The sequence below is a fragment of the Scardinius erythrophthalmus genome (assembly GCF_964197995.2).
Source record: "Scardinius erythrophthalmus genome assembly, chromosome: 1".
Lineage (NCBI taxonomy): Eukaryota > Metazoa > Chordata > Actinopteri > Cypriniformes > Leuciscidae > Scardinius > Scardinius erythrophthalmus.
Window position 1 is genome coordinate 47,896,724 of NC_138221.1, and position 14,343 is coordinate 47,911,066.

A 14,343-nucleotide genomic window follows, 5' to 3' on the forward strand; every position below is an offset into this window, starting at 1 on the left:
CCATTTTAAGTGCACAACCAATAGAATATCCTTTTCTGACATCTAGCATAACCACCAGGGGCACTGACCCAGTTCTTCCAGTCAACTTTAATAATTAGCAATTAAGGCCTGAACTGAAATATTAAGGACACTGTATCTCACCTTCAGATCTCTTGAGCTCCTTGCGTTGTATTGTTGGTGAGTCTTTCTTGATGCCATTACTTGGGGGGATGACCAGACTTGGATCAAACACTGGCAACTTAGTCTCCACTCTGGAGAAAGAGGCAATCCGCTGTAATATGGAACCCACGCTTTCTTTGGCATGGATATCGTCCTGATCAATATCATTGCTGATCTCCATCTCTCCTGATGGGGAAGGAGAGGCAGGGGCCACCTGGACCACTTGGGGCTTAGAGACTACATTGAACTGAAGAGTCTGGGCTGGAGACAGCAGCACAGGAGATTCGCTGATATTGGGTACTGGGATAGCTCCAGAAGGAGTGATGGGCTCTCTCTTTTCGATGATGTTGTTATTGTTGTTGTGGGCCAGGGGTAGGTCGGTGCTGTCCAAGCTGCTGATGGATGCAGAGGGACTTGCAGAGACAATAGGACTGTTGGATAATGTGTGGAATCTTGGAGGTGGTTTAGGTGCTCCCGGAGATTCCATCTGAGACTTGAAGACTAGGTTGTCAAGGTCAAGAGGGAACTTGTTGAGGCGCACTGGATCTTTAGGTCTAGGAGACTGGTTGTTGAGAGAGGAGTCCCTTGCAAAGGTACTGCTGTTCTGGATATTATGGGGACTTGTGCTCCACTGTGGACCTGTATTGGTGAATCGTGATCCAGGAGAAATCACTCGTCTCATTCCTGAAGTCTCCATCTGGAGGTCCAGAGAAGGCATGGAGCCATGGCTAATACCCATTGGTTCAGTTGGGATGACCAGAGGACCCTCCAGCTCTGAATGGAACATATTCCCATGGGAGGAGAACTTCTTCAGTGCTGGGCTGCCTAAACGTTGGGCCTTGAATTCCCCAACACCAAGAGGACTCTGGGGAGGGCTTGTGTAGGAGTAGAGTTTAGAAGAGGCCTGATACTCCAGACTGGAAGAGGAGCTATGGAGACTGTCGTTGTCACTTCCTGGACCTGAAGATGAAATGAAGCCATTGGGGTTAAATTTGTTTTGAAAAGAGGCCGCTCGGTTGATCCCAGAGTTGGCATTGATAGTGGGCTTTTCCAATATCCCTCGGTTGAAGGAGAGACTGGACACCATCCTATTTCTCATAACAGGGCTCTGGGCAGGACTGCAGCTGATACTAATCCTGGAGCGGTAGGGAGGAGACACCTGGTTCCCTGGACTCCTCACATCATTTGACTTGTTGAGGATTGCACTCGGGCTGATTGGTGATGTGACAGAAGATGTGGGGGAGAATGTGGGGATCTCATTAACGTCATCGATATCAAAGGACCTCTTCAAAGCTGTATAAGGAAAGAGGACACAAATTTGATTAATTTTCAGTGTTAAAAGACACTCTTGAAGGCTCAATAAATAACTGACATAGCATAAAATGAGGTAAGTTAAATTATACCTAAAAAAAAAGGCTATAATTATAGGCTATAATCCAAAAACACTATACCCTATAATTTTCCAGGTAATATTTCTAAATTTGTGATAATACTGATAATACATCAAAGTTTTGGATTATACAAATTATAAATCAGATAGGACAGTCATTTCCTGTATTTTATTGAAAGAGGCACAAAACTTGAAAACACTTGACGGTAGGGTTGGGAACCGAGAATCGGTTCTTATCCAGAACCGTTAGGCTAGTGTTTTTTTAAAAAAAAAAAAACACAATAAGAATCGGTTCCGAAGACAGTTCTGGTGTGATGTGTGTGGGCGAAGTGCTGGAAGCTTATCCTTTAATAGAATTTGAATATTCTCATGAATATTAAAATAGTAATGAATGCACTGAAAAGCCCTTGTGCTACTCATATATGTTTTGCCTCAGATATCAACGCAGAGAGAGAGTATAAAGACAGTAGAGCTGCACGATTAATCTTTAAAGTCCACATGAAATCAAAATTGACCATATTTACTTTGTTTGCCTAAATTGATCGGTTTGTGGTGAACAATTCATCCATGCAAGTCAATCCACACAAAAAAAATTTTTGGCTTCGTAATCTTTAATCAAAATCTGAAAATGCCCCTCCCCTCTGCATTGGAGGACCTTCCCTGATGACGTAGGTTTGACGGCTTGGTTTGGGAAACGCTTAACCACTCCCCTCAAACCGTTAGTCTGTTATGAGCAGAGATGGAGAGGAGGAGTGCTAGAGTAAAACCCTGCCCTCTGTTCAATATTCCTTTTCACTGGGAAATACGTCACAACACTGGAGAAAAGTCGTTTGCAACTTCCGGTTCACGCGGACTTTAAAAGATCTCGATTCAAACATCCACGCAATCTTCAAAAAACTTGACACCGGAACATTCAAATCTGTTTGCGCTGTCACTGGCCCAGAAAGAGCAGTTGTCAATATATATGAAACAGTTTTACTTTCAGTCTTTTCAATCACACAGTATCGATATTTCTGTGTTACAAATATTCAAATGATCACAGAAGCACTAAGATAAAAGTTTATAGTTCAAATATAAACACTGATGTCTACGGTAGAAACCAAAATAGAGTAAATCACCTTTTGAAAGTCACTTTAAATAACGAGTGTATCGATTACATCTGATGCTTCAAAACATTCATAAAGATGTCTGTTAAAGCTGCAATCCGTAACTTTTTTGTGTTCAGAATTTACAAAATTTATATAATGAGCGAGTACATCATGAATGCCTTTTTTCAAATCGTGTTTTTGTCTTATCCTGAATCACCGGAATCAGCCGGTAATAAGCATTTATACTCTGACTACTTTACATCGATCAGGTCGGCACCGCTGCAGAGTATCCCAGTACCTGCGTGACTCGTCATAGACATATACAGAGAGAAGTAGCTCCGGCTACAATGTTCTTCCGCAAGACGCATACAGTTCTGTTTATTAAGCGATAGAGTGCCGATTCATCCAGCAATGAAATAAGTGAAGTCTTTATGAATCAATCATTCAAACCGATTTTAAAAATATTCTGTTTCACCTGTCTGTTTCTTACATGTGTGTTCAAGCATATTCTACCCTTTCTGAGATGGTATTCTCCATTGCAGGAGATGCAATAAGCTAGGAGAGGTCCCAAATTCTCCAAGAAAATGCAGAAATGTTTATTTTCCATCAGAAAAATTAATTATTTTTGCATAAATTGCTAAATAATATGTTGAATTTGTTGACATTACCAGTCTGTTAAACTCATTTGACAAGTATAAGAAATAAACACAAAAAGGATTGTGCATTTTTCCCTCACTACTAGTTTTTATTAATTGTTTTAAATAATTTTTATTGAATGGGAACTGGAACCGAATCCGAAACCGTTTGGTGGAATCGGAACCGGAAAATTTCTTATGATTCCCAACCCTACTTGACGGTGAGGGCAGCCAGGAGCCCTCACTGAATAGATGCCAGTCAGACAGTTTTTGATGGGCCAAGCCATAATTACACTGGTGTCTGTGCAATCTTGCTTTGAGGGTGACATAACAACTGTGAACAAATATGCTTTATTCTAGCATCAAGGTTATGTTTTGTAAGTCTTCTGGACAAGTAGGTTAGGTAGACAGAAATGTTTGTACACAGCACAAACATCACTGATGATCCGAAAGAAGAAAATAATTCAGATAATATATTATACTGTAATTATAAATATACTTAAGACTAGATATATTACAGTAGTATTTTTTCTCCTCAAGTAAATGTTATTCTTTTAAATTAAATTTTTATTCATTTTTTTTTTTACTAGAAAAAAAAACATACTGATTAGGTATGATTTTTGCAAATATTAATTAAAAATACAATTTTAAATACCAGCTGCATCAAAATCCGCATGACATAGATTGCGATGTAAAAATTGTGAAGATCTTCATGTCACCCCTACATCAACTTTTAAAGCATCATTCAATTTTTTCTAAATTGAAAACATGTGCTGAGGAAATGTTAGATACAAGAAGACAGTGGAAACAGTCTCTTGTGGGGCTGAATGGTAAGTCTACACCTGGAGCATGTAAATTGTAGTGACACTGTATAATCCCCTCATTCTCAGAAGCTGCAACACAAAGCCGACAGCAAACAGTGCTTTCCGACCTTTTCCCTTTGTGAAAGGCAGTGGCTTTTTCTCCAGCACAAAGGGCCAATTCAAAGACACAGTGTCAGGGGCTGAAGGCTTGGATTACAACAGCCCTTCACCATGACTGAGAATTCCAGTGGCGAACAGTACAACTGTCCTAACGGCACTGTGGCAGACCCAATTAGAAGTGGCAACTTGAGTATTTCATGTAGACACCATTGTGCCATGTGATGACAATTGGATCTGCCTAGGGTGTGATGTCATGAGGTGATTGTAATTGCAGACTATCACAGCTTACATGCCATCTTTGGCATCTCAAAAAGAAAAACCCTGGTACCCTGACAGGATGTCAGAGGCAAAGCTAAGATTTTCAATCCTCTTCAGGTGCTGGCTTGTATAAACAAGCCGATATCAGTGTGAAGCTATCATAGCATCTCGCCCAGCAGCTCTGATTTTATCTTCGCCCGGCAGGGGGCAGGGCTGAAGCCGAGGCTGCCTGTCTTCCTGTATGGTATGCTACCAATTAGTCAAGAAGACTACAGGCACTAAATGAAATCAGATTTTTACGCAGGAACAGCCACCTCTTTTACAGTGAGGAGACCACAGACCCTTTGTTTCAGCTCGCCCATCATCATCCGCACAGCTGTGAAAGTTTAGACCTAATCGAATTTCAGCAGCAAGTACCTTGGTAAGGCCGCCTGTGCATCGCTGCTACACACAATGTGTTAGTCTGTAGCACCCCAGAAGTCATTTAATATGAGAACACCATAGTGTGTACTCTCACAATGGGAATCAAGTGATGGAGAAGTGCACTTTAGCAAAGAAGTATGCACTACTTTAACTGACTACAGGTTTGGAAACCGAAATAAAAGACACAAAGTGAGGGAGGGACAGCAAACCAAGTGGCACAGTCAAACAGCTTCTTTTTTTTTCTTTTTTTTTACGGTGCAGCACATGCAAGTGTAAACTTGTACTACCCTTTGACAGAGATAAAAAGGGGCTGGTATCAGGTAATTACTGGCACCCTGTCAAACGCTCAGGAAATAATTACACTGGCAGCAGAGCGCACCATCTCTGCGCTGTTCAATATTCTTTCTCTCAGCTTTGCTGCAGTTTAATCCTCTCTGTTAACACATGGAGAAGCACAATGCCTGAACAATCTGATAAAAGAGAGGAACCTGAGAAGCTCCTTCTCTCTGCTCCCTTTTTCCTCGCGGCTAAGCCTTGTCTCTCCTCTGGATCAAGACTGTTTGCTGCATGTTATGGCTCTTTGGGAAACGGGATGGATGTCAATTCCTCCTGTGATGATTTTATGCTTCCTGTGGAAAAATTTGTTGAAATTCCTTCATTAAGGACATTTTGGGCCCTTTTTAATTTCCTGTTAACCATGTTCAATACAGCTTGGGAATGTTTGGCCCCTGGGTAAACATTTGATGGACTCATGGGCTAAATAAACCCATTGGTTTCTGAAATATGATCAAAAGGGATAGTTCAACCAAAATTAAAATTCTGTCAAAACTCCAAACCTGTATGCATTCCTTTCTTCTGTGAAACACAAAGAACATTTCAATTTTCAACTGTTCTTGTCCATACAATGAAAGTCAATTTGATCCAAAACAACATTGCACTTCATTGTCTTTCATAGTATGGACAAGAAAGAAAAAAACAGACTGAGAGAACGATGCGAGGCCAGTGGCGTGATTGATGATGAGCGACACCTGCATGACGCACCGGTCTCGTATCTCTCACGGAGGAGCGGAAGCATAAAAGGAGGAGCGACGACAGTGAAGAGCGAGAGAGGCCAGGCCTGGATTTTATGTTGTGTTTTGTTATATGTGACAGCAGTCATCCGTGAGGGGCTGCTGTCTTTACTTTAATTTTGTATTGGAAAATTGTATTTTATTATTAAAGCTGTTGAATGTTCGCCGGTTCCCGCCTCCTTCTTCCCACAACATCTAACCTTGTTACATAGACAAAATATCTTTGCTCATTTTCCACAAAAGAAAGACAGTCATAGAGGTGTGCATTGAAATGCACATGCCTATAGACTAAACACGTAATGTGTATGTGCATGCCAAGTTTACACAGAGATTATAACGGTATCGTTTTCAAAAACCTGCACTTTGAAACCTATTTCAATTCAAAGTTTGCATTCTCAGGCCACAAAAACACTTGTCGTGTAAATGATTGGCCAGAATGCTTTAAAAGTTCTGTTTTCAGTTGAAAACGGTGTTGTGTAAGTGGCCCCAAGTTAATAACCAATGATTTTTTGTTACGGAAAATTAATTAATCAAAAACTTACTTAAGCTGGACAATTAATTTCTTCTAGAGCTGCTGTACAGCCAAAAAAATCTCTATTACATTAATTTCCTATTATCACTGTAAAGCTGCTTTGAAACAATCTTTTTCGTAAAAAGCGCTGTATAAATGAAGGTGACGACTTGAATTGTGGTTTGTCAATATATCTCTGACCACTTATAAAAGAATCAGCATGTGGAAGAATAAAAGAGATGTTTCCTTATGTGTGCTGTGCATTCACATAAATACAGGTGTAAAGGGGGGTCAAAAACTTTTTTCGAGCTTGTACACTTTTGACCACTTCCAGAGGTAGTCATAAACGCAATCGACCGGATTGCTTTCGTAGTGTAGATGCTCATGTGGTCAAATGCGTTTGAACAGCCAAAAAAGACCGCCTGCTCTCCACCTACTGACTTAATGCATAAACATTATGAGAAGCGCGCTAGCCAGACGGGATTTAAACTTTGTTGGCTGGAGACCCAAGTTTGGTTTGAAGACGAAAAACATACTAAGCACAATGTTCTCTCACCCTTCCTGATTTCTAAAAGCAGAAACGAAAGCAGGTGCTCTCTGTATCTTTTTACGTTGTCTCCTTATTTTGCTTATTTTGTCCATCAGATCGAAATATCTGAAAAAAACTACATTTAACCACTCATAGACCCTCCCCTCGAAGAAATCAGTACAGAAGTGGTTGAAAGCCAGGTGTAAACGGGTGTGTCTACCTAGTCTACTTGTGATCCAATTCCGATCAGGCAAAACGCATCTTAATACCAAGTGTAAACAGGGCCATATATTCAGGATCATGCAGTTCATGATTTTATGACACTAGCTGCCATGCTACTTTGGACCTAATGTCTATGGTGTGGGGCTGCAAGGCAAACAGAGAAAGACCTGGGGATGTTTGAGAAGTAAACAAGAAAGGTGGGGGAGGTAAAGGGGACACCACACAGTCTCTGATGGATGTGTATATACCCATGGCATTTCTGTTAATCACATGAAGATAATCAGCAACAGACAATATTTCCAGAGTAATAAATGTGGGTTCTTTCCTAATCAGATAGCCCTTTGAGGGAAAGTTTTAGGGAGGGAGAGTATACTGTGATTGGGGGGGTGTGGTGTGTGTGTGTGTGTGGGGGGGGGGGGGCAAGCCTGGGCCTGTTGTGGTTTTCCATCCCCCACCATCACATTCCTCACAGGTATTCTCAGACGACCCCTTGAAACACCACCCTAAGCACATAGCTCAGACGTTGTTCCGACCACCTCTGCTAAGGCACATCTGGAAGCTGAATTCCGAGCCGCCATTTTCAGCACTGCAGCGATGTGAATAAGGCACTGCATTTACACCACCCGGGGGCCATGAAAAACTTTCATACAGCCACAGATACTCTCTAATACACCTTTTTAGCCTGAGTTGAATTTAGTTCCTCCATCATAATGATCCAGTATAACCACATGTGCCATTCAACACCAGTGTGTTTTCATTACCATTTCAGATTTGGTATTTAATGTTCCAAATTGTAATAAATAGTTAAAAAAAGGAATGCATGGCTGATAATGGTATTTGATTTGCTTCAGTCCACATATACTCAATGTGTGGTATCAGCTGTCAGGCAATTACATAGAAACATGCCTGAGCCACTTTGTGTTCTCCCAGATTCCTGTGTCTTTCTAATTTTAACTTGGCAGCTTTTTGTAGAATCTGATCTAAGGGAAATATCTCAAAAACGATAAGTACCTCTTTATAAATAATGATCAAAGGGTAAACAAAGGTCAATTAATGCAACACCCTCTGGTACATATGCTTAGTTCTGAGAAGACCGGTTCCTAGGAATAACAAACCATGGCTGACCTTAGATAGAAAGAGACAGCCAAATGGCGGATTTAGAAGGTATGTGCACATAGGAGTCTTTGAGATGCAGCCAAGATAAAAAGAGGCACGTTACTGTAATTGCCCCCAATCTAGCGCAATCATACATTAAATATCTATGACTGACATAACAAAATGCAACATCAAAAAGCTTGGTGCCACTGTTTACATGAACTTCATTTGAAAAAAATAATAAATAAATTAGGAAAATTATTAAAAGATAATATATATATATATATATATATATATACACATACATACATACATATATACACACACACACACACACATACATATATATATATATATATTATCCATACTATGAATCCTATGTATGAATAATACTGGAGCTAGCTGTGGTTAGATTCCACATATATTGTCCAGTAAACGGGTAACATATGGCATGGTATGACATTACATAGTGTAAGCTTGAACAGACACTATTTGGACAACTATTTTGTGAAGTGGTATTTTCTATAGCAGAAAGAACAGATAACATCTCAAAATGACATCAGAAGGTCAAGTAAGTCTTTCCTTAAATTGCACATTTCTAGAGTTGAAGTTCAAGGTCAGTTTGTGTGTCATGTTGAGTAATATTATATACTTCAAAATTCAAAACTTAACTTGGCACGGTCCAATTTTTTTCCTCCCCAGTAGTGCTCATACACACATACATAGACACAGTACATAGATATTTCACACAATCCTTAAAGCTTAGCCTTCCTTAAACCATAAGGCTTTACCAGGGCCCCGATTTCTCCTCAATCTTTATTCTATGACTCCCATAATGCTACAAGGAATGTACAGGATGAAAAAGCAATGAACACCAACGTCTTTTGTTTTAATCTAAACTTTAGTGAATCAGTACCATTATTCAAGAGCACATGACCCTGGCCCTGCTTGATCAAAAATGTAGCCTCAAGATACAGCATATGCCATTTCTAATGGGTCAGTCTCAAATGACACAACAGAAAGTTGTTGTTTTTTTTCTTTTCTTTTTTTTGGGGGGGGGGGGGGGGGTTGCCTTTCCCTCATTTCCACACATTCACATTTACAGGAAATGCATCCGTCGTCACCCGCTGAACAGACATCTCTATGGATCACGAAAGTTCATGCCTACAATTAAACTTCTACTGATAAGAAATGGATGAATACGTTTCACAGTCACTCGGCCACAAATGGCCATATGAAAGAGCCAAGGATCTCCCTATACGTCCCACAACATTCCAACAGGCGTTTTCCTCAACATGAACAGCGGTTCTGTCTATCTTCACTCAAGCACATGGCGGCACACTGGTCGCTTGTTCGGAAATGACCCTATTTGCTGGTTTGAGGTGAAGCTGAAAGAATGTAATATCTCTCTTGTGGCATCTGCTACTAGGAATCACATGGCCTGTATGAATTTGAGAAAACTGTAACGGCCAAAGCTAAGAACACTATGCCTTCACATCTATACTTAAAGGGACATGGATGGCGATGATCCAATCTTCTAATTAAATCCAATGTTGCCTTGTCTCAAGTCATAGTACTTTTTAAAAGATTAATAAAAGTTGGGTGCAACTGACAGAAATCAAGGCATGTCAAGTGATTTTGTTTAACGCATTGGTGAAACATTGAGAACTGTCGTTCTATTTCAGTTCTGGAAGGAACACACCCAGTGAACATATTTGTTTACTGCTTAGCAAAAGACACCTCAATTTTCCCTGTCATCAAGTGTAATTGCCACAGTCTTCTCAAGAATGATTTTCTGCTGAAGCATCTACCAGACAAACCACTCCACAACTTTACCAAGGCAGCTAAAGCTCTTCCTCAGACAGTATTTAGCCCACAACTGTCTCCACGTAGCACATAAATATAATAATAGATGGTGCTTTATTCTGAGTGCTTGAACTAATTTGTTTTTCCTCTTCACATCAGCACCTGTCTAAACACTGAGAGAAACTATTGTTCTCCAGTTCCCGCTGTGTCCGTCCATGACGGATCTATTGGAAAAGGGTGCCTCTCTTCCTGAGAAATGTGTCAGATTCAATAGTGGACACGGCTGTGGTGGGGGTTGTGGAGATGCTTCTTGACACTGTGTAGTGTAAAAAGATGAGATTTGGATGCTAAGATAGGCTACTAAGATACTTGCAGCAGAACAACAGTGGAATGGTGTCAGGCTTTTTACAAAGTACTGCCTTTCTAACAACTTTCTAATAAGACATCAAATACACTTTCATACTCATCCCATAATCAGCAGTAAATGTGCAAAATAGACTAAAATATAAATTTAAAAAGTTCTAAAATAAAAATATGTTCTTCTTATTAAGGTATCCATTTACATATTTATTATTCTACCTACATACACGTGGTGAAAAAAAGTTATTTATAAAAAAGTTTTTTATAGACTTTATTTATTTTAAATAATCTACACTTGCAAAAGTTTCCCACAACCCCATAAATCACTATAGAATGAATGCACTTACCCTCGAAATCAGACAATATCCCCTCCAGATGATCATTAACAGAGATATCTGACATCATGACTTCAGTCCAAGGAAAACTTCCAGATTCAGTTGCACGCAATCACAAGAAATAAACAATGCAAAACCAGCACAAAACCTCTTTAAAAAATGTCAAGCCGACCAAAGTTTATCCGACGATTTTTGGGCTTGTGATGCAACAAAAAAAGTTGCGATTTTGGTGGGAGTCGTTTCTCATTTGAGAGCGCAGAGCTGAACGTCAGATTCAATAGAGACTCAAAAGCAGACAAACCATCTGATAAACCTCCTCCTCCTCCTCGTAAGTCCTGCCCCCCTCCCGAAAAGAGTGGTGGGTAAAGTACCTCCCCACCTTTCACCCCACCCTGCGGCTACACCTGGAAAAGGCAAGTATATAAAGTCCCCCTTCGTTTGCTTCTTCTGTTTGTTTTGTGTGTGGGGAACATGCGTGCCCCCAAAAGTAGACGACTCTTTGTCCTTATCTCATGAGAGATGAGGGAGGGATTCAGTCTAAGTGGATTTCTTGAGAAGCCGATTATTATCAATGAAACACTTTGAATGTGGAGCAGCAAGGACTTAAGATTTGTAATCGATTCATCCAGAACGTACGCCATCAGCTCAGACCACCGCTTGTTTACGGGTTTCCTCAAGTAAATTGAGAAAAATGTTTAGGTTAGGTTGGCGTTTGCCTGCAGGTTGTTACAATGGCGCCTGTCATTAGAAGTTCTGTAGGCTACTCAAAATTAAACAGTAAAACAATTAACGAAACGGCAAATATAACACTGAAATATTATTTCTTTGGCCAACCAATATTGTAATGAATTTTAGATGTATAATATTGAATAAAACACGTTTTGTGACAGCCTGACCCCAAAACACTCCTGTCTTGACAACATATATGCCGGAGAAAACACACTTGTGTAATTGGACTTTTTTTGTGTGTGAAAGCCTTGTAGTTGCTGAGATATAACCCTTTGTGAAAACTATATCATATATAATGTATTTGAAAATAACAATATAAAATAAATGTTTTCTATTTTAATATATTTTCAAATGTAATTTCCTGTGTTGGCAAAGCTGAATTTTCAGCAGCCATCACAATTACATCAGTCTTCAGTGTCTCATGATCCTTCAGAAATCATTCAGATATGCTGTTTTGGTGCTGAAGTATTATTATAGTTGAAACAGTTCATATTTTTGTGGAAATCATGCTATGGTACTTTTTATTATTATTATTATTATTATTATTATTATTATTATTTTATTCCTTGATGAATAGAATGATTAAAAAAATATATTTATTTTGAAATTTTTGAAACTTTTGATCAATTTAATTGATCCTTTCTGAATAAAAGTAATTAATTTCTTACTGACCCCAAATTTTTTATATAGTAATAATGTATTTTCGTGTTTATTATGTGTGTGTGTGTGTGTCTCTCTGTTTGCTTTTATGAATGTAAGATGTGACTGGTCTAGGTATAATTTGCTTTGAGAGGGTGATTTAGGGACTTCCCTGTCCTGGATTAACACATGTATTGACCCCTCATCGTTCTGTGGGTAATTGTTAAGTCCAGAGGGCCATGTTCACTTCAGTGTGATGAAGAACAAGTGAAATGTATATTTTTGTCTTGTGTTTGTAGTAACACTGACTTGTTTTATAATCCCCCTATTTTAAAACTGAATTCTAGCAATGCAATTATACTCAGATGTAACAGTATAACAATAAGTCTTAGATCAGGAAACGGCTTCAGAAGGTTTAATCCATTGTGGAGAGCCCCTCATCTGAAGGATAACTGAGAATTCCTTTCATCTTCCACGACCTACTTTGATTTTGCTGCTTATTTTCAAGAGATAGGGGGATTTATTTATATCAGAAACAGGAAATGTGGCAATTAAAAGTGGAGGGAGACTGAGAGTGACCATGTGACTGGGTTCCCAGACTCACATTTGAGCGTCCATGCGGAGGAGCCAGACAGTGATCCTCAGTGGCCCTCATTAGCCATTTGAGAGTTGTGTGCTAGGGATTAATGTCATGTAGTCTTTAATATTCAGACAGACAGGTCCTGGCTAGGCAAGAGTTTCTGGGCTTTGGTAGAAGATTGAGACCTTGACCGCGCCACTAACCACCTCTGGAAGTTGAAAAGTGAAGTATGTATTCGTGAGCTGAGCAGAAATGAAAGGGAAGGATTAGACTCTGTGATGTTTGGTATTGCCAGCTATTCTCCAACATGTCTAAGAGCACTGAAGTGGTAATGGGTTTGTTAGGGTAAAAATAGATAGTACAAACTTCAAGTGTATTTAATTATTATGCCCTCTGAACTGGGGCCTGATGGCAAAGCACTTTTTTAACTTCTATGAATGTCTGCTTTTATGTTCAGTGTAACAACATTCCTAAAAGTTTCTTGAGGTTCCCAGAATTTAGACAAAAGATCTTTGCAACTTTTAAACAAATTATCATTAATCGGAAATGTGTTCATGCAGAATATATTAGATCTTTTGAAACAGGCCTTTTTTTTTCTTTTTTTTTGTGCACACATCCGAGATAAACAGTAAATGTCAGGGAACTAGCAAACACAGCTGCTGCTGCAGTAGTAAATTACTCATAAACTCACTCAATTTCCTGCACGCTGCAATTGACTGAAATGCTTCTCAAAACATTTGGGGAGCATTTAATCCTACAGCTCAGAGTTACTTTCCCACACCAAACAAATAAGCTTCTCAAGCATTGTTTCAAAGGTCATGACCAAGGTTTTTAATATTATTTATGTCAATGTTAATCCACATGATTTATGTAGTTTAAAAAATCATTAAAGCTGATTTCAGTATGGATATGTGACCAATGCAGCCTGAATTGTTATGGAATGCAAGAAAACAAGCATAAATAATTATGAATTGGCTGGTCACCAATGCTGCTTTTATTTGATTTTATTGTGAAATATTATTACAATTTAAAATAACTGTTTTCTATTTTAATACATTCATTTATTCCTGTCATGGCAAAGCTGAATTCACAGTATCATTACTCCAGTCTTAAAGGTATAGCGGAGGATTTTTTACTTCCGGGTGGATCACCTATACTATTGGTCCTCCTAATTGTCAATCATTCTGGTGAATCAATCAAACTTTTCAAAAAGTGGAGAGGGTGGGTCTTATCTAAAATTCGGAAAGATCCTCCACTATACCTTTAAGTGTCACATGATCCTTCAGAAATAAGTCTCATATGATAATTTGCTTCTCATGAAAAATTTCTTATTATTATCAATGTTAAAAGCTGGTGTGCTGCTTAATATTTTTTTTGTGGACACCATGATAATTTTTTTTTATATTCTTCGATGAATAGAAATACAATTAGAAATAAATCTCTTGTAACATTATATATGTTTTATTATCACTTTTTTGATTAGTTTAAAGCATCCTTGCTGTATAAAAATATTATTTAAAAACAGGACTGATTCCAAATTTTTTTTAAACTATACAGTATTTACTTTGGCACCCATATTAGCATGTTTCAC

The 14,343-nt window shown here is 38.9% G+C and overlaps 2 protein-coding genes across 6 annotated transcripts in view; one reads left to right on the forward strand and one right to left on the reverse strand.

Moving 5' to 3' along the window:
• Positions 1 to 11,286, reverse strand: part of septin12 (septin 12) — a 63,517-nt gene extending 52,231 nt beyond the window's left edge. The window contains exons 1-2 of one of the 2 annotated variants that reach the window (XM_081370477.1): positions 10,817 to 11,286; positions 142 to 1,452 (exon numbers count right to left, since the gene is read on the reverse strand). In XM_081370477.1, coding sequence (XP_081226603.1) covers positions 142 to 1,452; positions 10,817 to 10,874 — 1,369 coding nt within the window. In that variant the 5' untranslated portion in view covers positions 10,875 to 11,286. The remainder of the gene's footprint in view (positions 1 to 141; positions 1,453 to 10,816) is intronic. The other variant, XM_081370478.1, reaches the window with a different exon arrangement.
• rbfox1 (RNA binding fox-1 homolog 1) overlaps positions 11,142 to 14,343 on the forward strand; it is a 291,777-nt gene continuing 288,575 nt past the window's right edge. For 2 of the 4 annotated variants that reach the window (XR_014030470.1, XM_081370506.1), the window contains exon 1: positions 11,199 to 11,217. The gene's annotated coding sequence lies outside the window, so the exon portion shown is untranslated. Of the gene's footprint in view, positions 11,218 to 14,343 lie in introns of all 4 variants that reach the window. The other 2 variants (XM_081370504.1, XR_014030469.1) reach the window with 2 other exon arrangements.